This window comes from Chaetodon auriga, chromosome 1, assembly GCF_051107435.1.
Source record: "Chaetodon auriga isolate fChaAug3 chromosome 1, fChaAug3.hap1, whole genome shotgun sequence".
NCBI classification, from domain to species: Eukaryota; Metazoa; Chordata; class Actinopteri; order Chaetodontiformes; family Chaetodontidae; genus Chaetodon; species Chaetodon auriga.
The window spans coordinates 5,542,090-5,569,368 of record NC_135074.1 but is presented as its reverse complement, the minus strand read 5'-3'; the positions used below and the strand labels follow the sequence as shown (position 1 = coordinate 5,569,368).

At 41.8% G+C, this 27,279-nt stretch overlaps 1 protein-coding gene across 1 annotated transcript; it reads right to left on the bottom strand.

Moving 5' to 3' along the window:
* Positions 1–5,379: 5,379 nt before the first annotated feature.
* On the bottom strand, positions 5,380–21,942 carry znf507 (zinc finger protein 507). Its single transcript, XM_076734373.1, has 7 exons — positions 21,834–21,942; positions 17,983–20,385; positions 15,757–15,874; positions 15,447–15,555; positions 11,278–11,382; positions 9,471–9,605; positions 5,380–7,434 (listed from the first exon to the last, which is right to left on the bottom strand). The coding sequence occupies exons 2-7, from the start codon at positions 20,380–20,382 to the stop codon at positions 6,969–6,971; spliced, it is 3,333 nt and encodes a 1,110-aa protein (XP_076590488.1). The 5' UTR covers positions 20,383–20,385; positions 21,834–21,942; the 3' UTR covers positions 5,380–6,968.
* Between the last annotated feature and the right edge of the window lie 5,337 nt (positions 21,943–27,279).

The following is a 27,279-nucleotide window of genomic DNA, read 5'->3' as shown; positions in this document are numbered from 1 at the left end:
TGTCTCTGATTGCAAAAGAAAGCTTCTTTTTGTTCTTGAAATTTTTAAGAGAGACTTGGGTAACTACTCTGCTTTTAATGTTACCCTCCACAGCAGGTTTTCTTTCTGTTATTAAAATGAATGTAGCTCCTCGAGTCAAGTCAAGTCCATTTTATTTAACTTGGAATCACAATTTGCCTCAAGGGGCTTTACAATTGGTGCAGCATATAACACCTTCTGTCCTGAGACCCTGAGACCCTTGTTGCAGATGAAGACCCCCCCCCCCCCATAGGCAAGTACCTACCAGAAATGTGTTTGCATTCACATATCCAAGGATATATATAATGATAAAGGTCTTTGAAGACCAAGAGGAAGATTATTTACTCTCGGGTTCAATCTGGTTCTTTTAGGTCCTCTGGAGTACATAGGACACCGTTAAAAACATTTTATGACTCTGTGGTGGCATCTGCAATTTTCTATGCATTGGTCTGCAGGTGTTGCTGTTTTTTTTTTTGTTTTTTTTCATCATAAACCTACTGCACTAATGTTATCTATGTTGATACATGCTCACATTATCCATTACATCTGCTTAATTTGTTGTATATTTTATTATTGAACTGTGCAGTAACACTGTGTTTATCACCTATATTGGCAACAGTATTTATTAGAAACTGTACATACTGCACATACAGTATATACTATATATATATATGCATTGGTAGTTCTTCTCATAAGAATTTGGGCAATAGTATTTTTATGGAAATTAGCGTCTTTATAATCTGTACATAATGTTCATATACATAGTTGATTTTTAAATATTTTCTGGCTGTAATGACTTAAAAGAAATATTTTCTGACTGTAACGACTTAATTTTCACGGTGTGAGATCAATAAAGTCTTATCTGCCCATCCCCCTTATTACCCTTTGTAATTCCCACTTCCAAATCTTTCCGCGTCTCTCTCTTTTTTGTTTTCCAGTCTCTATACTCTGCAGTGCATTATCCATTATATTGAAATGGGAAACTGATCTCTGGTGCTTTTACACAACTGTATCACAGATGGTATCTCACACCAGCCTGCAGATTGAGGATGAACCTTTCCGAACATGTGCTCTTCTGCCGTGGGCACATATATGCATGTGTTTTGGTATTGTGACACTGCTTATACTCTTTAAATGTTTATCCTCAACAATGAAAGGGGTCTGCTTAACAAACCCCTTCCTGTCTGTCCTGCCTTGTTAATTCCTGATTCTAGTCCTGCCACCACAGATATAATAAAAAGAAAATTCTGTTTGCAGCTTCAACTGCCAATAATGATGATGATTATCATTGTTGTTGTTGTTGTTGGTGTTATTAGCTTTAGTATTTATTATTCATCTTTTTTTTCCCCTCTCTTTTCCATTGCCATACTCTTTGTCTGACTGACATTTCTGTGATCTAAACTCAACAATTTTCCACAAAGAGAAAAACTTCTGCTTAACTGCATTTGAATTCTTGTCCCTTTGTGTCAAACAGATTTACTTAAACATTGACATTGCAGAGAGCCTTGCTCAGTCTCTGGATAACTTTAAAATTTTTTCAAATAAAATGATTGAGGCCTTGTCAGAAGACAAAACATCACCTCACTCCCACAGCAATGCTATGGACAGAAAGAGCAAGGAGAAACATGTTTTACACTCTCGAACTGGACTCACACAAGACAGCTTAAAAACCTTTTTTTGTGTGCGAGTCATGCAGGTCTGGGTCACAATATGTATCTCATGCTTTTTATCAGTTTGGTTCAAAATGAGGTGCCCACAAGAAGGCTGAAATAGCAGGATAAATGTGTTACCATACTTACCATTGAACCCAAGTCTTTCACAGCTTGTAAGGGTTAAAACACACAATGTCTCTTTGCCAGAGGTCAACTGTGTACATGTCCTCATCTAACAAAAGTGAGCCTCTTCCAATGGTGCGAGGTAGCAGATGCAAAACAAACTGAGCTTGCATCAAAGAAAATAGGGCATGCATGGATTATGAAACAATGAGGCAATGGGCATAGACAAGTAAAAGGCCCCTGACCTCTTGGACCACTGGGCCTGCGCCAACTGGGCCCATTCAGTAATCTATCCATGTCTGTGATGCCAGAAAGGGTTTAGACTGATCCCTTAGTAAAGTGGAATAATTGATGTCTCTCATTTAAAGTGACAGTAAATAGACTTTGAAATGAACTCATTCCAAATGGATCTTCTGTCCATTTGGAATGAGTTCATTGAGTTTTTAGGGGAGCACACAGCATCAGACACCTGACATCTCAACTGCTTTCAGTGCTCACGCTTGAACTGCTGCTAAATCTGTTTATTCTATATAATGTTTTATATGTATTCAATCCAGAGAGAGAGAGAGAGAAACGGAGACAGAGAGTCTGAGAGAGACATTCTATCATCTCAAGCATGACCACAGACAAAAAGCTGTCATTTATTTCTCAGTCTTTATTACCAAAAATACAATGGCAAAGTGGTGACTTTATAAAGCCCAGGATGTTCTAAAAATAAATAAACATAAAGCAAGCATCACACTGCTGTCTGAAACAATTCCATGTTGAACATCAATTACAAAATATGAGCAAAAATACAGTCATCAGGACAGACAAGTTGTATCTTCGCTGCCTCCTTTGGTTTAAATACATGCAGCTCATTTAGCTGGAAAACTGTCAGTTCCCTCAAACAGACTGGGAGTGAATAAGATCAGAGCCAACATTAAATCGAAAACCTTTTTTGTCTCAATTGTTTTTTTTTTTATTATTATTTTACAAGATCATTAAAAATAGATTTTATCTTTTAAAAAATGTCAGTTTTAAGGTTCTGCAGGCTTCATCTACAATATGTACACACTGAAAATACAGTACCAAGTGTTTGAGCTCATTACTAGGTAAAAAATAGCTAGATATATAAGAAAGGGCTGTTTCACATTCCTGGTATGTTGTTGTCTGTATGTCCCCCAAATTGCTGAGTAAAATGAAAATGTGGATTTTCCTCTATGGAAAACATACTGAGGTGTTTGCATGATAATACCCAATATTGCCAATTTCAAAGATTTTTGCTTCTGCTATTCTGTGCCTGAATTAAAATATCAATCTATTGCTAGAATATTCAGATAACTGACTGAAGTTTTGGCAGAGAGGTCACAACTCTAGTTTCAACACGAATAATAACTTGTTTCAAAAGGCACAACGAACTAAAACAAAAAAACAAGTCTTTGCTTTCACATATGGCACAAATTTATAGCTCTGTGGTTGTGGCGCAACTTAAAACTGACCGAGGGAAATGTAACTGTGAGGGAAGATTCATGCGCTCCGCGAGGGGTAAATAGACACATGCTTTCATAGTCGTGGTGTCTGCTGCCTGTGTTGACACACTTTTACAATTTGTGACACCAAATGGGATATATCACTGTCTGCAAAATCCCACTTGACCTACATTAACCACCCGCAGAATGATCCACGACACATTCCCCTGCTGTTAGCCGAACTCCACAGTAATTCAACGCAATTTGATTGAAAGTTGTTTTTTGTCTGCACTCGTTAGCAATTAAGCTAACATTCTAAGAATTTATGAAAACTCAGCATAAAAACAATGGTGGAGAACTGCTTGTTTTTTCCAGATCCGACTGACACTGCAGTACTTGGCTCAGAGTATTCTGTTATTCCTCACTAACAGATTTACTGTACAGTCATTGAGTTCAGTGACTTTATTACTCGGGTTGGGTGCTATTTTTTGCAGTTTTGGCCACCATTTCTATTGGTTATGATAATAACGTACACACCAGAGATTAAGGATGAATCTGGTGACATTTTTCTTTTCATCAACTCTCATGTAAAGACGAAAATCAAGAATTGATAGAATAGTCTGGGCCTACTGTCACACAGGGTAGAGAGGCTGGAAAATATTGACGGATGGACCAACACGTTGCTAGTTTTGGTCTTTTCACATGTTTTGTTGACAATAACAAAAATACATTATAAGTATTATCACTGAATTGCTGGGATCTAAGAACATGGGACATAACCACAACAAAGCACAATGGGAGTTTAGCCAGATTATCTAAAATATTGGTTGACAGTCCCTCACTGTGAAGGAAAACGGTGCACTCACAGCTACAGGAAGAACAGTCGGTCAGCTGAACCAGGAAGTCTGGCTGTAAACTGTGATGGATGTTTCCACGATGTACAGTCTGGGTAACATTTTTACTGTCACCTTTGTTTTCACTGCAAAATAAGATTCTCTACCCTTCGGGATCATGTGACTGCTTGCAGACGAGGCTATTGTTGTTTCAATGCTAATGCACTATGTGGAAAACTGGCAAGCCATGCTGCACAGATCATCTTGACACCAAACTGTCAAATAAAAAAAGGCTAAAAATGCAACGGCCTTACAGTAATGTTAGCGTGATGCAGCACAGTTACTGCAAATGAACGGAATGGCAATTCTGAGATCTAACTAATGTGCATTTCCTCTCATAAAATGTTATCAAAGCTGATTTTTTTTGAGTCCTACATTGTTTACTTGCTTCCTCACCGGCTTTCATGGCACACTGCTGCATATCTTGGAACATTACCGCTACCTGTGCATCGGCAGGATAATGTAAAACGAGACCAAAAAAACATGGACCCACTCAGAGAAAAACGGTTCCTAAGTGCCAACTGCTCAGGGAACCATCAACCGGAGTCCATTTTTGGAGAAGAACAATTACGAGCTGAAACAGAGGACAGGAGGGGAGGGCTGGGGTGTGTCTGTGTGGCAGTGGTTGGTCCAGTCATTAAGTCTCGCTGCTCAATTACATGCAAGCCATGTTAATTAGACCTGAGGGACACTGAAGTCCCACTTTCACTTTTTTTTTCTTTTTTCAGTTCAAACATGAAACCATCTTCCTTAATTCTGCCACGTACAATTGTAAATTAAAAGTCAGACAATAATTACCTGCTCTGATAATGAGAATTCCAGGCTAAGTAACAGGTCTTTGAGATAGAGATTTAATTTTGTTTTATCCACTATGCTACACACACGCGCAAGACACAATTTCAAGCTGTTATGTCAGGCGGAGAAGGGGGGCATGAATTATGGATATTCCATTTTATCTTAATTTCCTCAGCCTCTGTCTGCGTGGATGTGAGAGAGGGATGGCATACTGATGAATTCAGTGACACAGTGTGTTCTGCATGACAGGACTGCGTGATACATTAGATGGGCTAAGACTTTGACATTGAGAATTTGGTTTGGAAAATTAATCCATGTTTAATTTTCTGTTCATTTAACATTTTTTGCTGCGTTCTTGATGGGTTTCTCAGGCTAGACTGTAGCAGACAAAGAAATGCTCTCCACTAGTCAACAACACAGTCAGCATCAGCATTTTTTTTTTTTTTTACACTGTGACCCAAATGAACGACATAGTTTCAATTACCATTAACGTTGCCAAGCATATTTTGGTTGTGCCAGTCCTCCTTTCCCGCACATTCATTCTTCTGCACGGTCAGCATCATTTGAGATTTCTCCTCGCTGTATGAAAAACACACAGCGAGACAATCCATCAGAGTAAACATGAAGCCTTCGCAGACCGAAGCTTCCGTTTTATCATCATTACACTGTGCTGAGTTTTTCCATATCAGAGCTGCAGTATTCATATTACACTCCTGCCTCAAAGACGCCTTCCAGCCTGGATTTTTACATCCATGTCTTTTTATTTCAGGCATGTCTGTTAGCCCGGACAGAAGTCAGTCCAAGCTGAGTTTGACACTAGAGCGTTTGTATTTTAAAAACAGTCACAAAAAAAAAAAAGAGTAAAGGTTATTATAGAAAGATTATTCAATACAACATAAATTGCATGGGCTATAAAAATGGACTAGACCTTCCATGAGGACTCTTAAAATGAGACTAGCACCACAATCACAAGTGAAAACAGGTGTGTCTGAATACGTTGATTGAATACAACATATTCCTGCTCTGAAATATTTAGGCACCATTAAATTGATATAAAAGCTCAACCTATGCCAACTTCCCTTTTTATCATTCGTTTTGTCAACATGCCTTAAACAATACCTCTGCCGCCGTCAGACTGAATCAATCAAACACCAATTTCGACTTTGCTCAGGTCAACTTCCACTCCGCTGAGAACCGTTACCTTCTCTTCCACAGATGCTGCATTATAAACGATCCAACAAGTAAAATTACAGTCACTCATACAAACAAAAACTAAAAAAGCAGGAATTATTAAACACTTGCCTCGATAAATTGGAATAACGGAATCTAACATGCATAAAAACAAAACAATAAAAATCAAATCATATTCAAGCTGTAACACATGCCTTTGGGCATCGGTGAGTTTGCACATGTACCTCCTTAACTAGGCTGGAGCCTCGACTGTGTCGGATTAAATACATTAAATATTGCAGTAGCAATAATAGAGCTGCCTCACGGTCAATATATGAATTAGACATGTGAATCTTTTCTTCCATTTCTGGTGAGGGATTGTGTGGTTTTGTGAGGTATGAACTTGTCCCTGTATAGTGAAAAAAATCAGACTTGGGTTCGAGCTCAGGCTTATTCCATGAAACTAAAATCACTTCCCTGCAGACACATTTTGTGTCTCTTTAATGTCAGATTATTTGACCCAAATATTAACGGCTTCTAACATTTTTTTTTTTTTACATAGCTTTCCAACGATATGCCACTCCGAAAATCACTTCATCATTTGTCTCGACAGCTGTTCAAGGTGTGTGTGTTGGACAGTAGTTATTGCAGCCTCATAGCTGTAAGCCTTTGCACCTAATCACAGAGCATTGTGAGAAGAGACAACTAACTATGGTACAGATGTGTCGTTTTGAAATGGTTACACCTTGATATCCACCACACTCACCTTGAGGTAAAGAAACATGATGAAATACTTTGGTGGGCACAGAGCGTTGTGAGAGCACAGGGTCAGTGTTAATATAAAGAGAGAGAGGGAAGGACACGTCTCACTCTGCTGTTTGGAGACCCGGCTGGGCTTCTGGTTGCTGCTGCTCCTTGTTGAGGATGATGCTGATGATGTCCCCCTCGTGCTCCTTCATGTGCTCCATCAGCCGCTCTTTGCTGGTGGACTCAAATCCACAGATACAGCAGCAGAACAAGAGCACGCAGTATTCCATGCCAGGGCCCGGGACAGGGGGCTGGCCTGTTCGGGGCTGGCTCAGGGACTGAGACTGGAGCTGTGCAGGGTCCTTGGCCTGGGGGCTCGTGGATTCACCAGGCCACTGTAAAGGGTCTGTGGTGGGTGTGGCCTGGCCCCCAGAAATGTCCACAGCCAGGCCGGCCACCGTTGTCGTCGCTGCTGTGGGTGTTGGCAGTGGCTCCACTGGGCCCTTTGCCTTGTCCTTTGAGGGCTGGACCACAGCAGGGCGCTCTACTACCGACTCCAGCACTGCAGACAACTTCTGAGGAGCTCTGAGGGAAATAAAGGATGCGATCACCAAGAGGAGTACAACAAGAGAAGGGAAAGATTAAAGGGCTGAGTTTTAAAGCCCACTCTTGGCCCATTGAGAATATTTCTAATTGCCTGTGTTCTATTTCTGTTTTTTGACATTTGGTTGTACAATAGACGCATGAAGTCTACTTGATGCTCATAACCTTATTATCCCTTTAATGCAGTGTATATTAATAGGACAGCTTGGAGTAATTGGTATCGTGTTCTATCTTTCAGAATGTGAACTGAAGAGGATAGTGAACTTAGGATGCACCAGTCTGATAATGGGTACTGGATACTGAGATAAATAGCTGGACGGGTAACAATGGGGCCAATCTATGAAACGATGGATCCATTTTAACTCTATGTTGACATTTAAATGCGCATGCTATGACACGTGTCAGCAATGCACCAGTACGATGTTTCTAAAATAAAGCTACAAGAAAAATTGAAGCTTAACTTTTGCACTTAGCCGACTGAGCTATGCAAAACTGCACTGCTGCAGGTGGGTCTCACAGGCTACAAACATCTGAACACTAGGGAGCAACACAGCACGGGCACACCCTATACACTGAACACACAACCGGCCCAGCACAGGGGACCCCCTCCTCAACCAACAGATCACGTCAAGGCTAGCAGGGGGAAGCCAAAAAAGTCATTCGCATGGGCACACCTTGCAAAAATAGCTAGCAGAGAAGTTGTTTTTCCCCACTGTAACTGTATCATGGATGGATTTGTTTTCAAACTGGGCACGTTGGGTACCAACATTTCAACGACAATGTGCAGAATTTGCTCCTCTGAAAACGTCACTGGAGAGTTTAAATACATTGTTAATAACATGGTCCATTTGGAAACTATGCGTTTTGCGTGGCCTCGGCTGCTCTTTCATGCCCTCGCTTACTGTGTAGCCAAAGCAGCATATCTGAACTGCTGCTGATGTGTGTTGGCTCTTAGATGGTTGCAGTCTGGGTAGACTAATGTGCTATTTTAGGACAATTCCAGAAAATGTGTTTTTTGAGTGTTGTGTGTGTCATGTTTCCCTTAGCCGACCCTGTTCATATACTGGTCTCATCACCTGCTGTATTTGCGGTATTTTCACTCGGATCCACCTGTTATGCTCTGTTAGCTAGCTCTCTCACTCTCCCTCCTCTGTGTGTGTGTGTGTGTGTGTGTGTGTGGAGTGTGCCACAGAATGCACAGTGTGTAGGGTGTGCTTGAAATAGCTAAAAAAAACAAATAGTCTGTCCATTTCTCTTGGAAAGCACGACACCCCGCATCTACATTTGTGTTCTTGACATTCGGCGTGATGCATTGACCTGATATCAACTCCTATGTGTGTGTTGCATTCAGGGACCACTCAGATGGATGTGTCTACTATTTTAGGTTAGTTTCTTTTATTGCTGAAAAAAGGTCATTGCTGTCTAGAGAATGTTTTTTGCATTTCTGAGTTGCTTTTTTGTATTTTTGAATTGAACTCTGTTTCAGGTTAAACAGTCTCGTGGGCTGTTTTCAGCCTGGAGGCCAGAGGTTCCCCACCCCCGATCTAACCCATAGCTACCTAAAAGTCCCCTTCTCTTAGAAAGCCCTGCTTCATTTAAATATCTGTCTTCACATACTCTTCCTACTCTTCGTGTACATAGTGTTTAAAATGAGAAAACGCTCTGGCTGAATGTGGCCTCAGCCCACGGACTACAGCCAGAAATGAGCCTTTAGATCTACGATTTTTTTTAGAGCTTGTTAGTGCCAGCGTCAAAGAGATGCAACACTAGGATACAAATTGGCTACAAATGACGATAACAGTTGGAGCTTTTACTGTTAGAAACATCCCAACATTAAGTGAAAAATGGCTTAATGCAGCTTTAGCTGTATTCAAGATCTCTAAAGGCCTTGCTGTTCGTCAGTAAAGAGTTTTCCAGAACCTACAGTGTACTGCCAGTGAATATGCTGGAGATATATTTGCAAATACAGACACGAAACCTGAAAGAAACTCAAACTATTCCCGAGTTCACGAGTTTACCGGCTGCTCTGGGAGATGGCCTCGTTAATGGCTTTGTTAACTTGCTCGTAGTTGTAGTTCTGGTCTCCTGCATGCTTCCACATGTGAGATTTGAGTGACGGTGGATGACTGCACACATAGCCACACAGAGAGCACCTGGGAGAGAGGGGAAAATATAACAGAAACAAAAGAGAGAGGGTGAGCAGCAGAGTGAGAGCGGATCAAGTCAAGGTTGATTCAATTCTACTCATCCTTCTGCTACTTTCTATCATCCTGACTCAAGACTCCACAGGGGACACTGAGCTTGAGAGACAGGGAGTGGAGAGAGGAAATAGGATTTGCAGCACACCGGTGAGGTAATTTGTCAAAATAAAAGGAATTATGGATCATGTCTTTATTAACTATTCAAATGTTTGAAGTTGCAAATATCATTTAGGATAAAGAACTTGAGCACACGTCCCCCATAACAGCCGACTGGACAGGATCTTGTGCGAACAGGTGAGTCATAAAACAACCCCCACTGTTGTAAAAAGGTAAAAGAAAATCAAGTTCTCAATCAGCCAGTACTGATATGCACAACGAAAATATTGCACTAATCTGCAAAGTTTTCCAAATACGCACCACAGACTCTGAAGCTGAGCCGAGATTTAATTCAATCACACTGAGCAAAATCCAAAATCCTGGCAAGTGACTTTTGCCCACTTCATGACATTTTTATCTCCTAAAAAAGAAACCTTCTCTGTCTTTAAGATGTGATCAGACGTGTAATCAGGATGGACCAGCTGCTCAGACAATCCTGTCTGACACCACCAGAAAAACACAACACTTTTGGACTGACTGTGTGTGTTTGAAGGTGTGTGTATAGCCTATTGGGTAAACATCAAACTTAAATCGCCCGTAATAAATAAAATGAAGTTGTCAGGGCTGTACGCCCTGAAGTCATCGTCAGGGTTATCGCAGGCTGGCCAAGGAGACTACAGATTTAGAAAACAAAGCCTGCATTACAAGTGGGGCTGGAGAGGAGGAAGGTCTAATGAAAATATGCCATTAGTTGCATTATGGGAAGTGTAGGATCCAGGATTTTTGATACTAACGACGTTTCCACACTGAGCCTGTTTAGTTTGGTCCAAACAAACACCGGTATGTTTACATGTTTGGTTTGGTTCCTTTGGGCTGGTGTTAAAGCTGTAGACTGAACTCCACCTTTTTCAGGTGGTGCAAACAAAGTCTGGTGTGGTACGTCAGTGGTACGAAAGCGTGTATACACGGTATTCTTCATGGTCATTGGAAACATCAGACAGTGAAAAGGAGTTAGCTGTGTGATACACTCCTGTTCCACTCTGGATATTTTAGCAGTCAGACCCCACCCAGACCCGATCTGACCTTTTAAATAACTTCCTAGTAAAAGAAAGGTACTGTTGGCCATTTCCACTGTATGGAGGCATGGGCATTCCAGCCCTGCAGGTACTGGTGACAGTATAATACAGCACGAGGATTCGGTGAAGTGGAAATCAACAATCAGTGCCTCACTCAGGGTTGAGGACAATTAACATTTTAAGGAGGACAAAATATTCAGTCCCATTCACTTTCATCCACCCACTGAACACTAATGTTGCAATCCGAAGCCCATTTCTCAAGGCTCCAGGCTGCGGGCACCATGACAGCAAACAAATGTGGTGACACACAGGTTCAGACCCACATAGAGATAGAGATAAGATAACCACAGCTTCTCTTGGCCAAGATACTGCTCTTCATTCTCACCTCAGAGGTGCAGCGGTCATGTTTATCATGGCTCTCTGTAAGTGGATGCTTGTTTGATGGTTCTCACCTGTACTGCTCCAGCAGCTGCATGGCCTGGTGCTCCTGAGGATGCCTCCTCATGTGGCTCTTCAGACTGTTCATATTGGTGGTGGCAAAATCACAGCTACAACACCTGGCAGACGGAGAAAGGACAGATGAGAGAACGTGGAGATAGAGCAGTTAGTTTAACAGGCTGCCTTTTGAGGTCATTGTGTTGCTTCTATACACTTGTAGCACGAAGGGAGAGAAGGTATTCACAGCATAAGAGAGAGGAAACTACCTCTTGAAGAAAAATGAGAGATCACAGTGTTTCTACTTTGATGCACTTGTTGGTGTTTTTTTTAGTTGATTTGAGGCAAATACTCGAAGTTCAAGATCAAGTTCTTCATTGTCATGTGCACAAGAATACCAGTGAAGCAGTCGTCGGCGATGAAATTCTTAGATCTCAAGCACCTTCCAACAAATAAGTATAAAAAAATATGTATAAAGAAAAATCATGTAAATGGAAGAAAATGTTATTTTCTTGTTTAAGACATAAAATAGTGCAGCTGATAAAATATAGGAATATAACATAATAATATAAAAGTACTGTGGCAGACAGCTTAGTAATAGTGAAATATAACAATAAACAAATAACATATCAATAAATTAATGAAATACTGTACGAGGCCTGCAGACAGAAGCTACACTCACAGCCATTTGCACTAAATTAAAACAAAGTACAACACACAACAAAGAGCTGCACTTTGACCAACTGAAAATGAGAACTTATTAACTTTTTTCCCCCCAAACAGTCTTAAAGCACATTGTTTCAATAGAGAGGAACTGTTTGGGTTAATTTTATATAGACTTTTCTTTTGCTGATATTTTATATAATTATTAATCTTTTATAATTCGATTCTTCGGTACGTTGCTCAGCCCCCTTCCCCTAAATGTTTGGGTTTAACTTAGATATTTTAGCTTCTAACAAAACTGTTAAAATAACCCTGATTCCAGAAATGTTGGGACGCTGTCTAAAATGTAAATAAAAGCAGAAAGCAAACAAATCGCATGTAGTAACATCCTTTATCCAATCATGTGTTCACAAAGTGGTGAACCTCTCTCCATCCTCGCTTGTAAATGACTGAGTCTTTCCAGCATGCCCCTTTCATACCCAATCATGATAGTATCACCTGGTACCAATCAACCTGTTCACCTGTGGAATGTTCCAAACAGGTGTTTTTGGAGCATTCCTCATTTTTCTCAGTCTTTAGTTGTTTCTGTCCCATCTGGTTTGAACCATGTTGCTGCATCAAATTCAGAATAAGTTGATATTTAAAAAAATCAATGAAGCTGATGAGCCCAAACACTAAATGAATAACAACTGAGTATTTGTCAAAAAGGATTAGCTAATGACCACATTCTGTTATTTATGTTTCACACAGCGTCTCAGTTTTTTGGACTCAGGGGTTGTTCAACAATCCTGCAATCAGTGGGCTGATATAATTTTCTTGTGGGGCCTTTTACTGCAATTCCACTGATTATTTATTGTAACACCTAATAAATTAGCGTATAGGTGTTTGAGCAGGGGACTCTGTACTGCTACATGCTTCTCACAGCTGCTGGTGCGCACCACAACATTTCTGTCACATTGGCTATGTGCTCCAGCACATTACAACTGAAATGAAGCAGCGACAATGACAGTGCGGTGCTAACTGAGCTTTGAGGTGAGAGCAGTGTAGAACAGTGACCCTGTCATAATCCATCTGAACTGCACTTAGAGCTGGAAGTCCTCAAAGTTTGATTTCAAATCCAATGTGCTGGAGCACAAGCCGGAACAACTGAAAAGACCAGGCGGCGTTTTCTGATAGGTGACATTGCATTCAGCAATGTTCCTATTCACATCACCATGTTGTAAATGTGTAGGCTTACATTACAGTCCAAATGGATGCAACTTCAAGTTTGATAGAACTGCACACTTTTTGTGCCGTTCAATGTCAACATTTCATTCAAGGTAAAGCATGAAAACCCAAGAAGAATGTCGACACAACAGTGACAGAGCCGCCATATTTACCACAAGCACATGTCTCTGAGTGTCATCTGGCCATGAAACTTTATTCAGGCATCCACAGCCATCTTCTTTATTGTCCAAGGCTGAATGTCCTCTTGTTTTCACCTGTCTGAATGCGCTTGTTAAAATATTTCTATCTGGATCATCCAATATTTCCTACTTCTACTTTCACCTTCATACCACAGGCTAATGGGATGGCTGACCATTGTGGTTAGAACAAGCAATTAAGTGTCACCTGACCTTTTCCACAGCAGAGAGAAAATCTGGTTCTGTGTGTGTATTTTGTGTGTATGTTTAACCTTCGAGTGCAGGCGGCAGCATACCGTTAAGAAAGCTGACGGGAACACCTGTATGTCTTCACACCTTGAGGCAGCTTTGCGTTAACGCAAAGGCCGAGTGCTAATACAGAGCGGGCAGAGAGGCGCAGTGAGGGTGCTGTGTGAGGGTGCTGTGTGAGAGTGTGACGGTGAGATGCCTGTGCTCTGTGGTCAGAGCATTACCGAGCATGTACTGCCATCTAATGCACCTTTCTAAAATGACAAGCACAGCTCATGCTAATCTTAAAGTATGGGCACTTGCGTGGGAACCCGCACATAAAAGGCTCGGCTCAGTCTATTTGCTTAGCTCACTCTGCCCAAATCAAGAACTGAAAGCTGAAAATGCAATACTCTCTGACCACTAATGCTACTACAGACACAGAAATAGTACTGAAAAATGTCCTCTTCACCAACATTTTTACCACACATGGGATTTCAGTTGTACTTCTCATAAGAACAACCCCACTTTCAGAGAGACTAAGATAATGTGCTAATCCCTTTTGACATATTCTACGTTGAAAACAGAATCGCAGTGCAACAGTTAGACATTCTGATAAACTAATCTGACAGTTTGGACAAGTGAAAAGAAATGACTTAAGGCTGCATGTTTGGACAAGAATGATGAACAATATGCATTTAGCTCCAATCTAATATACATGTATTAACAGATTCATGATGATTAATAGATGTTTTCAGTATTTTATTGATATTCACCCTGATTTCAACAACTTGGGGACACTGTGAGGGTCCAGAGAAGATTTGAGAAGAGGACCCTTAAATATTGAGTTGTGTCTGCTCGCAGACCCGAGCTGTGACCAGTGACTTGAATTTGTTGCATTCTGTTGAAGAATGAAGAAATCTTTTGGATTCTAGCTTTTAGCTGTTACACCTCTTCCCATGTTTGTGCAGATAGCAAAAACAGTGTACCGATTTATACTGATCAATATGAATTGATCGATTGATATGAATTTACTGAGATTTGTACTGCTCACTTGAAAGCCTAACATATGGCTGTTTTGTCGTAGGCGTTATGTCCCCGCAATCTGCCATTATGAGCAAATAAACTCATTAATATCCTTTATCCAAATATCCAACGCTTTCTACCACAAGTGCTATGTGCAAGAAAAAAGTTCAGGCACAGCCCTGAATGCATGCGCAACCATTTCCACGGACGTCTGGAAACTGAATTTATATCAGATAAGAAATATGTAAGCAGCCTTCAAAAGAGACTGTTGTAGCATTAACATCTTCAAACAATAAAACACAACATGTCAGCAAAATAGTGGAGCAAGTGGACCAGATTTTAAACTGTCAGAGTTGCATTTTGTTTGTTGTAAAAAAAAAAACAAAAAAAAAAATGCAGCACTTTTAAAGTAGCAAGAGACTAGTACACAAACATTATTGAGAATAAAGCTACAGTTTGTGCTATGCGTTGAAGCTAGTGTCACATCAGGCTGCACTGTCAACATAAACACTGCAATAAGAACAATAATACCCCACCACGCTTCGTAAAATATTCTATATTATATATACAGTGCATGGAGGCCAAGTTTATGGATATTGTTTACCATTTAAGCATATGGTGAGAAAAACTATTTCTGTAACTAGCTTCTGTTATTGAAACAAATTCAAAATGCTAATGAACCCAAACACGACACCAGTTTCTCCGAGTTGCTGCAAGAAACTATAAGACTTTCAAAGGCCTTTAGTTTAATCAGCTCTGTCATTTCAAGGCTTCACTCAGAACCTGCAGACACTTCAATGCTCTGAGTGGCCGTGAGTCGCATTAGTACATGACTCAAGTGATAGTAATGCGTTTGTTTAACTCACCGATAAGGCTTGTCAGAGTTATGAATCCGCCGGTGGTTCCTCACCCCAACGTATGTGGAGCTGGTGTAGTCACACACATCACACTTAAACATCTTCTGCATGCCACACTCTGCAACAGAGGACAAATGAAACAGATCTACACCTTTCTGAAAACACTAACAAAAGTCATATGACACCATGTGGCAGCAGAAGAACAGCGGCCTGGAGGGAAAGCTCTGCTGAGGGACGACGATGGATGCGAGCTCGACATTTAAATATCCATCTGTCTTCCTACCTTAGCACATAATGAGGCCATAAAAACTCATCTTACCTTCATCTGTTACCCGCTCAGCTTCCTCCACCATGGCTATGGTTTCAGTGACAGGTGTGAGGGCTGCCACGTCACTGCTGAAGCTATGGTGCTCCCTTTCATGATTTCTTAGCTGACTCTAAGAACAGTAAATGCACACATAAGATATCCACACAAAGAAATGACAATACATGTATATTCCATTTAATTCAAACTAGCTTTTCAAATACACCTTTTTTCATTTTGGGCTTTTTTTTTTTTTCCAATTTGTGGAACATGTGGAAAGGTGGAGGTGACATGCAGCAAAGGGCTCTATGCTGGAATCGAATCGAGGCCACCGTGGTAAGAACACAGCCTTGGTACATGCAGAGTGCGCTCCGTAATGGAGGTCATTTCATTAGAAATAAATAAAAAGGAACTTTGTGGTTTCAAAATGGTTCACCCATGTATTTAAAGGAGCCATCTGTGGCCTCTGTGTAAGAAAGAATCCATTTAAAACGCAAAGTACATGTGGCGGTATTGACAAAAGAGAAAGATATTATCTTTAATTGAAATATTCTGTGACAAATGCAGTTTGCATGAGTCAGTCCCAGCAGAACAGCCAAACCCTGGACATTTAGTGCAGTGCTGACTGACATGCCCTTATCTTCGGTGATGGGCCATTTAACGGACCCCCCGACTCACTAATGCCACCTCTGGAGCAGCAGTGGGCCAAGCCTTCACCCTTCTTAGAAACTGTCTCATAACATGATGAACTTGGTGAATGATGAATAATTTCCCATGAGTCCCATGATAACAGTGGAATCGATAGTTCTCTCCTTTGCTGGCATCATCAAACTAAGGCAAACTGTCACTGCATCAGGCTCTTCCAACTGTCATATTTTACTAACAAGCTGTATCACTCGCTCAGGTAATTTCACGTGTCTCGTTAGGCCTTAACTCATCTTTACTGTTTGGGTTACTGAGAAACAAAAACAGATGTTGACGGGGGAGAAGACTCTAACGGATATAGCATCAGTGTTGGGGATGATGAAACGCACACCTGCTGAAATCTGCCTCCACGTGTATGCAGGCACATGCATTTGTGACTGGAGGCAAAAAGGATGTGTGTAGGTGTTCTGCACAGATATGAAATTATTAATAGTAATAATAAACAAATCAGAACTTGTGAGTCTCCAAAATATTACCCGGGCTAGCTGGCAATAACAAGTGACATGTTGATTGAAGACCACAATCACCTGTTTATGTGTCTAAATTTACTCTGATTTAAGAGTCTGTGAAATGGATAAGATCTTCCATCATACGTGAGGGGGGTGAAATTAATGATTATTTTCATTAGCGATTAATCTGACGTTTATTTTCTCGATGAATCATTTTGTCCATAAAATGTCAGAAAATAATGAAAAATGCCCAATAATAACTTCCCAGAACCCAACATAACTCAAAGACCAAATGCCCAAAACTCATTATTCAGATTACTGTCATCTATGAAAAGGAAAGCATCAATTCCTCACATCTGAGAAGTTGGGGCCAGAGAATGTTTGGCATTTTAACTTTTCTGTCCATCGACTAATCGTCTCATTGACTAATCCCTTCAGCACAAATCTGTAACTTTATATCGTTTATCTATGTGCATAGTGACACAATAAATTATTTGAAGATAAATTTTTTGGATAAAATAACCACATGTGTCTGCTGACTAATCCAGTTAATTAAGTAAGTGAGGAATCAAATTATACTGATGGAGGGAAAAAAATCAGTCCTTGCCCACAGTAGTTAAATACAACCAGAGATATTAGAAAGATAGATGACTGAAAAGTTTATATTGTCTCATGGTGTATATCCCCAAGTGGCCTTACCGTACTCTGATTAAGTCTGAATCTTCATGTTAACGTTCTAATCCTGATTTCTGTAAAACATGCTTGAAGAAAAAGAATAACGACATGGACAAGAAGTCCAGTTGTTGGTGTGGGGGAAGCTGTTACACAGTGGTACCAGTGAGCCTGAGGAAACAAAGTGTTCCTAAATGGCATGCGGCTCCACCTGGCCTTTCACTTCTGTTGGTTTCACTATAATGAAAACCTGTGAGTCTAATTCAGACTACACCACCAGATACCTCAAAGGACTCCTAAACACTGAACACAATATTATAAAAGAAAGTATAAAATACATACCATGTAAATAATCCAATTACTGAATTACATACGAAACAGAATCACAATGCTGCATGTGTTAACGTCTCCTCACCTTGTAGTGGAAGGCATCTGGGCACAGCTTGCACTGGTACATCCTGGTCTTGCAGTGGTGGATCATATGACTCTCCAGGTCCTTACTGTCCGAGGCAATGTGCTCACAGATGGGACACTGATACGGCTGCCTCTGCCTGTGCACCCGTAGGTGCTGTTTAATGTAACCCTTATTGCCACTGCTGTAGCGACACAGGCGGCACCGGTATGGCCTTTCACTGCCGGGGATGTAGTCCACTAGACCACCATCCGGAGAGGCAACCAACCCGTCCATTGCTGGTATGAAACTCCCAGCTCCGTTCCCTGTGACCACACTGGCTACGGCTCCGTTGTGGAACTGTGCGTTGTCTTGAAGCTCTTTCAAGATATCCTCATCTGAAGCATTCTGGTCCGAGCGCTCTCGGAGTCTTTCAATGACGGTGAGCAGTGACAGGCTGATCCCAGCTTTAGTGGCTGGGCCCTCCTCGTCCCCCTCCCCTAGACCCAAATCTTCCTCCCTGCCCTTGCTATGAAGCTGCAAGTCCAACAGAGCTTCTGTTGTCCCTACACCAGAAGCCTTCTGTCCAGCTGCAGTCACCTCTACAAATTTCTGGCCCGTGTTTTGGCTCTGTGCCTGGGCTGCAACGGTCTTCAGACTTACCTTCGTGCTGGATGTGGGGAGCTCAGGGGTCCTCATTGGCATAGCTACGAGGGCCTCAGCAGCCAGAGAGTGCAGGCGGAGAGACTCTGAGTGTGTCCTCTTGCGACCAGCTGGGGGAATGTTTTCATCCCGGGGAGAGTGACTACTTGTAGCGACAGAGGATTTAATATTAGTTCCTACAGGCTGGCTGTCAGTAGCGCTGCAGCCAGGGACCACCTCATCCTTCACTGCTCCCACATGGTCCTGCTCTTCCTCCTCTGTATCCAGTAGGCTCTTGTCCCTGTCCACATCTGGGCTGAGAAGGAGCGGGTTAGTCGTCATGACTGAATCCTCAGCTGAAGGAAGGCGTTCTACAATCACGTTGATATGGCCGGCACTGTTGGGACTGCTGTTGATAATCTTCTGAGCTGATGACAGTAAACTGTCCCTGACAGAGGTGTTATCATGGTGACTATCAATCTCCATCTCAGACTCTGCCTCCGTTGTCACCTGCACCTCCACCACGGGCTCCTCTGAGGTCAGGTCTTTGATGGGGTACACGCTTTCCTCCTCTTCCTCTGTTGCTTTTGGACTTTCATTGAGATTAGACACTGGACGAGTCAACACATCCTGTTTGCTCTCAACAGCCAATGGAGCAGCAAACAGCTGAAGCTTAAAGGCAGTGGGCAGCTTTTGCAGGCTTTTATCTTGAACGACTGGGGAAAGAACGACTATTTCTTCTCTGGATCCGGCAGCGTTAGCTGCAGCCTGGGCCTCTCTCCTTATGGAAGTCCCGTCTTCATCCTCAAAGATGGGGTAAGAGCAGTCAACCAGGCCGGCATGCTTCCACGCATGTGTCTTGAGCATTCGCTGCTGGCTGCACACATAGCTGCAGATCAGGCAGCGGTACAAACCATATTCCTCATAGCTATACCACTTCTTCTGTGGTAACACCTTCGAACCATCCACCGAGCTTTTGATCACCTCACTTCCTACACCACCACTGCTCCCAGTCCAGTCGCCATCTCGCTTTCTTGAAACCTCGTCTGTGTCCTCACTGCAGGTATCCGACAGAGTGAAATTCCTCTTCAAGCTGTCGCTGTTGTTGAAGTGCAGTCTGACATGTGCCTCCAGCTGCCCCTGGTCTCTGGAGGTAAAGTGACACTCCGAGCACATGAGGATGAGGTCACTGTGAGGCTCATTGTGTTGCTTCAGGTGCTCTTTCAGCAGCGGCAGCGTTTGGGAGAGATAGGGGCACAGGCTGCACTGATAGCATGTCACCGTCCGCTTGCGGTCGCTGCTGTTCGGGTTACTAGCTACTTCCTTCACCATGGCGGTGATATCGTTGTTGTTACTGTCACCTGAGACAGGTGAAGAAAGAGCGCCTTCAGCCATTCTGCTATCTAATCTTGCCTCCTCTACACTTTGCCGCGCCTTACAGTTACTTCTAATTTTCTTATATGGAGAGCCTCCTCTGCTCCCCCTCGCCCCCTCCACACCTCCTCCTCCCCCTGCTGAAGAGGCCTGTGGGATTGCTCTTTTCTGTCCTACCAAAGTGCAGTGGCGCTGGGGCCGCTTCTCCACAATTTTGCTGAGCTTCTCAATGACCTGGATGAGAGAATCTGCAGCTTGTTTCTGCTGGAAAATCTGGGAAGTGTCCTCCTCTACCGCTTCCTGCATTTGGGCTTGAGAGAAGGATCCCAGTGCTGATGGCGTGGAGGACGAAGACGAGGCAGTGGAGGAGTGTGTGATGAGTACAGCTACATTGCTGATCTCCTCCATGACCTGAGCAGGGAACAAAGAAAGGAGTGTGTAAACTGGTTGGTGCTATATGGTACATTCAATTCAAACAGGTGTGATCCCTTCTCCTTTTTTTCACTCCAATTATTGTCATGTATTTGAAATATAGAGCAGTGATAGCGACATAATTAGCACTGACATTGGCATACCACTCAGTAAGGGAAATAATAAAGGTTGAAATATAGACAAAAGCTTGAAAATACATATTGCACATTGTCAAGTGAACTGTATGCTGAGTAATACGCATTGATACTTGTTCTACTGCATGTGTCTGTATTCTGAGTACTCAGCATGTGACAGCACTCCCAGTTAAACAGTCTGGCACTTCATATTAGGAGTTTTGCTCAGTGAAACATAACAAAAGTGACTGATAAAGTGTCTTCACAGTGACCTCTGGTTCTGGTTTAGAAAGCAAAACTATTTACAATTGTCTATTAAAAAGGTTGCTTTTTTTGAAGCCAAAAACTAAATAAACAACTGACCATACTTACACTTTACATTTACAGTGGTATTTACTAAGGGACAAGTGAGGGAATGGGATTGACGGTTACAAAGAAAAGACCTCCATGAAAAATGTGAAAGCTTAATAAGCCCTGCAGGCTTTCAAACACGTGCACCATGTGCATCTGTTTACAAACTAAGCTTGAGGGAAATTGTCCAACTCATGTGGCTGAAGTCCTTTCATCTGTGCAAATCCAACACGTTCCTCTTTCTCACTTTCTGACCACAATTCACGTTCCTCTTTCTCCCACTTCTGCATCTGTGTGACTAGGATGCACATTTGGAGAAGAGGTACCATGTGCAAAATGTTTTGGTTAAAAAAAGCATTGAAGATACATACAAACTGGCTGTGTGTGACACTAACACTGGATCGAAGAACCTCTTCTATTTATTTCTGCTTGCCACTTGCAAATATAAAAGCTAGGCCCTTTGTAATCTATTTGATAGATATTTCTGAGGCTGAATGTGACTGTGATCAGCGTGGCTTCTCTGTAGACACCATCATGTGCTTTTACCAGTCTGAAATGAGCACCTGCTCTGTCAGGATCTAAAAATATTTCAGCCACTTTTCACTCCTCTGTAGAATGAAGTTGAACACAGCCTCGCAACTCTGACTGAAACATCACATAAACACTTGGCTCACTTTACTGGCTAATGTTAGCTAACACACTGGCGCTGCTACGACTCTACAGAGGGAAAAATATGGAGGAAAAAAACGGAATTTGAGTGAAAGGCAGTGGTGTTAGCTTCACAGTTAGCTTCTCAGCTTGCTGCCTGCTATTGAAGCGCGCACACACACACACACACAGTCACACGAGTCTCACACAGTGCTAGCAGTTATACACATGCATGTACAAGGGCATTTTAATGATCTTTCCGGTTAATAAGTGACGGAGGAGCGCGCGGCTGTATTTTCATTAAAATATACTCACTGACACAGAAAGGCCCGGCGCTCTTTGTCCTCAACACATAAAACTCTTCTTTTTTATCCGTTAGCTATAAAAAAAAGTGGCCTCCCTCTCTCCCACATTGCAAAATGGCGAGGATGGAATATCGGTCACGTGACTTGGAGTTTGGGTCAGGTGACCAACGCAGACCGATGATTGACACGTTGCCTGATGGTGCCTTCAAGTGCTTTTCGTAAAACGCTGCGCATACTCATGTCTTCTTCTTTTAAATATCTGAATAGTTGAATTTCTGTTTAGACATTTTATGTGTGTGTAACCTGCACGCGGCCTCAACAACATTTCATTGTGCAAACCTAACCTTGAATCTTGAATCTTGACAATTAAAAGGAGAAATGACGTATTACTATACATTAATGCTTTAAATTATTAACACAATATTAAATCATTCTGACGATAGTGAGCTTTGTTTACAAGACTGCATTCTCAATGGAAAACATTGGTCTACTTAGTACTATTCATCATGTTTGAATGTTTGCATATAGAACTGTTATGTTCAAAAGCAAATGCAATCGGTGACCATGGCATCAGCTCAGAATGGCTGCACTGTGCGAAGAAAAACTGTCTGAAAAAGGTTTGTGGGCTCCAAACCTTGGTGACACCTGATACCAACTGACAAATTTTAGGGCAAACCTAAATCATGCCTACCTTTTAGAAAAGCTCTGTCTGGAATACATGTCAGCATGCAGCACATTAATCACATGGTAATATTATGCTGATGTTAGAGGTTAAAATCATCTTAGTGGTGATAATAACAATAATAACAATTTAAAAATAAACGGATGTCTGGACACCTCTGACTTGTTTTGGGATTAGAAAAATATTATGTTGAAAAACACCTTCTCCCTGAACATAGACGAGAGGAGACAAAATCAGGTAGACCTGACACATTTTTAATCCAACACACACTTCCCTTACACAGAGTAGGTTTCAGTGGAGGGATGTGACTTCTCAACAGCTCAGCACTATCACCCTGTGGTTACTTTGTGGTTGTGCAGCTCAACTTACATGAACAGTGGAGAGATTCTACAATACAAACTCCAGCAGAACAGTACAATACAATGTCATGAACATCTGTAACCAGAATGCTAACCCTAACCCAACTCACGAACAAAGGAAAACTATCTATACTTGCAAAGGAATCACACTGGTCTCATTCCACTATAGACCCAAGAATATTTCTAGCAACAACAACAACAACAACAACAACAAAAAAAAAATGTTATTGTCAAGGTAAGGTACCAAAAATGGAAAAATACAAAACTAATGGAAAATGAACTGTCAGCGGACACAGAAGTAACTACATACACATATCTTATCACTGCATCAGTGGGTGAGCTGCTGACAGCTCACTTCCTGTTCATCACTCATGTGATCATGTGAAAGAAGCAGAGTTTCAATTTACAAACAACATCATCAGAACCATGAGAGGAGTATTTAATACTACACAAGATGATAGGATGATACCCCCTGGGGAGAGTTGGTGATTGTGGGAGCAAAAAATTTAAACAACAACAACAACAACAAAGAAATTGCAAGGGAAAATATGTAATATAACACACAACTTGAACAGAACATGAAACAGTGGAAAGTAATATTTATTTTTATTTCCCAAGATGACCGAGAGGAGAGGAGAGGATAAAATGCCTGGTAAGACACAAATGAATGAATGAATGAGTTTATAATTTATGGAAGCTAATTATCAACCAGGACAATATGGGTCTACTTTTTATTATCAGTTATCACTACAATGTCACCTTGTGTTATTCTGAGCTGCAGTGATAGAATAGGAGTGTGAAAGCTCAGGAATCCTGGCTGAGGGGTGCAACCACTGGCGCCATGACCGAGTCCTGAAGACAATAGTGGACATCTGCAATGGGCTCACCCACTGCAAGTGCATCTGCTCAGGAAAGACTACCACTGCTTTTGTCAGGGCTGGGGAGAAGTCAACACCAGCTGCCAGGACCATCTCTACTGCGTGTTTACAACAGCACAAGGCTGGGAACTGAAGGTTGACTTGGGGAAGCATCTTAAGTTCCTCGAAAAATGTTGCAAGAGAAACATTGCAGACAGACATGGTGCTCTTGGTAGCCTCGAAGCAAGTCATCCTCAGAGAACTCACCGTCCTGTGGGAGGATCACTCTGAGGAGGCCAACGAGAGGAAGGAGGCAAACCATGCTGGACTGGTGGAGCAATGCAGCAGTGATGGGCAGCGAGCGAGGTACGAGCTTATCAAGGTGGGATGTCAAGGGTTCACACACCAGTCAGCAGGGCCAGCAGGCGAAAGGCCAGCAAGTCGGTCACAGAGGGAGTCTATTTTATAATATGTATTATACATAATATGAAATAATATCATACGTGGTGGTGAACATCTCAAAATTGAGCACAGATAAATCTGTCTATTGTTGACATGTCTGTTTTAAAGAATCACCTCGAGTGAGGTCCTCGAGCCAGGACCTTCAGCATGCACTGGGGCGGTTCACAGCCGAGTGTGAAGCAGCTGGGATGAGAGTCAGCACCTCCAAGTCCGAGGCCATGGTTCTCGACTGGAAAAAGATGGTTTGCTCCCTCCGGGTTGGGGGAGAGTTCCTGCCTCAAGTGGAGGAGTTTAAGTATCTTGGGATCTTGTTCATGAGTGAGGGAAGAATGGAGCGTGAGATTGACAGGCGGATCGGTGCAGCGGCAGCAGTAATGCGGTCGCTGTATCAGTCTGTCGTGGTGAAGAAGGAGCTGAGCCGAAAGGCGAAGCTCTCGATTTACCGGTCAATCTACGTTCCTACCATCACCTATGAACCCACTCATGAACTTTGGGTCATGACCAAAAGAATGAGGTCCTGGTTACAAGCGGCTGAAATGAGTTTCAATGAGGAGCTCAGAGTAAAGTCGTTGCTCCTCGAACTCGATCGAGAGGAGTCAGCTGAGGTGGCTCGGGCATCTCTACCGGATGCCCCCTGGACGCCTCCCTAGGGAGGTGTTCCAGGCATGCCCCACCGGGAGGAGGCCACGAGGAAGACCCAGGACACGCTGCAGTGACTATGTCACTCAGCTGGCCTGGGAACGCCTCGGGGTCCCCCCAGATGAGCTGGAGGAAGTGTCCAGGGACAGGGAAGTTTGGGCGTCCCTGCTCAGACTGCTGCCCCCGCGACCCGGCCCCGGATAAAGCGGGTGAAAATGGATGCATGGCTGGATGGACTTTTCAAAACAATATTTTGCCATCCAAAGGAATACCAACTGCCTCACAAAAATCTTGCTAAATCAGCTAAATGTCATTCTACTACAATTTCTCAACAATTACAATTTCACTAAAACCACAGTTTACTAGAACTCAAATTCGTGCCCTGCTCCAGTCCTCCATATTGTTATTTTCACTGACACTGACGAATGTGAGAGATGAAAGTGCACTGGGAAGCAGACAAGGTTTTTTGGAATGAAAGCAGCGTCTCAAAATGACAATTAGATTATTGTATGTAATTAGTTAGAAAGACACAACTTTCTGTGTACATCATTATAATGTGTGAAGCTAGCACAAGACGCCAAAAGGAAGCAAAGACAAAATCTCATTTAACTACGATCATGAACCATGGCCTTGTACACTTTAGCAGTGATATGATGAATGATCAGCATTTCTGTCGTACAGAAAGGAAAGGACTGAAAGGGGAGATTGGAATCTCTTAAGAAATCTGTGATGGTGTTATTTATTAATTTAATGCATTATTTATAGGAAAACTATTAATAGGAAGTCTTGAATTGTGAAAAAATATCTCATCTTACAACCCTTTACCACAGTGCAATCGAATTTTCCTAAAAAAAAAAAAAAAGTTACAAGAAAATTGATATAAACAACTAATCTCTTGTAAATTTCATGCATTTTTTTTTTTAAAAAATTGAATTTACTTATCTTAGTAAGTAATTATGTAGGCTAGTTTCTTGTGGCATTTACTGTACGTAAATTGATGCTTTTACTTGTTCCATAACTTAGAGAATGTAAATTCTTCTGTGCATTTATTTAAAGTATATGTCTTAACAAGTTACACAATTGAAATGGGGAAATACTACAAATACGGCACTTTGGAAAAGAGAACAGAGAGCAAAAAGAAATATGAGTCATTTGGGCTCAGAGGTCAGACTAAAACTCCCTCTGACCTCAAACATGAACGAGAAAACACACAACACTCTGACAGCTGAGGCATTGCTGACAGTTTCTGTGAACTGAGAAATGTTACCGTAAAAAAATGTAAAATAAATGCAGAAATATAGTAAAAAGCACCAGTTTCTCTCTCTCTCTCTCTCTCTCTCTCTCTCTCTCTCTCTCTCTCTCTCTCTCTCTCTCTCTGTGTCTGTCCATCTCAGTACATATCCAGTTTGGATGTATTTTTATTGAGATGGAGCTGATAGGATGACACTTCACCTTTTTGGGTTCATACTGAGTAAATCATTGTACTTTAAATCCCATTGCACAGATCCAAAGAATGCCTTGAAGGACTTAAAAAGACCACAAAAGTGAGTGCTTTTCTCAACGAAAAATTGGTGTTGTTTATTTTGCTTGTTGACAGTGCCTTAAGATGACCACCTCTGGAAAAGCCATGAGCACTATGTACGTTTGTGAGGCTGAATATTTCTGAATGTGCAAATTCCAGAAACAAAACTTAAAAGGTGATACAGGAAATACGTCTTCCGTCATTTACGTCAACACTTGCACATTTTACGAGACAGGCTCCCAGTCTGTATCTTAAACTGCAAGGAAAATGTTCTCACTGACTTTTTGCAGTCAAACTGATGTAATAAACAAAAGGTTGATTGATTTCAGCTGCCATGTCAAATCTTTAATGCTCAAGATCTTAGAACACAGAACCTAGATAGAGCCTTGTGTCTCACATGCTCATAATTTGTGAATGCTGACTCTGAAGTGCAGAGAAAACAATGCACGTAAACGTTAGAGACAGTAAACATACAGTGAAACCTCTCCTTTCACTGCAATTATTTTTCACTGTGTGCCTGTGTTTAGGCCCAATTGGTGTAAAAGAAGCCTGTGCTGAAAATGACATCTTTCCTTGTTGGCTATCTCCGTTCATACGTGATTTTTATGAACTGTAATGCCTTCCACCTCCTATTACCCCTGTTGCCTCTCCGTCAAAGGCACACTGAGGCTGTTCTCTAATCTGAAGTGACAGCCCATATACTTTCACTCACACATTACAGTGTAGCCTTGGGCAACTGAGCCTGCTCTTTTCAAAATGTTGGAACCAGGTTATTTCTATTGAAGTATTAAAGTCATACTTCAGTTTAAGCTATTATTTCAGGCTTTGTTATTTTTTTCCAACTGCAGGGCTGAGTAGGGATTGATTGAATGTGAATGAGGGAGAGAGAGGACCCACTGTAGAGACTGAAATGTGGAGAAGTAAAAGCAAAAGTG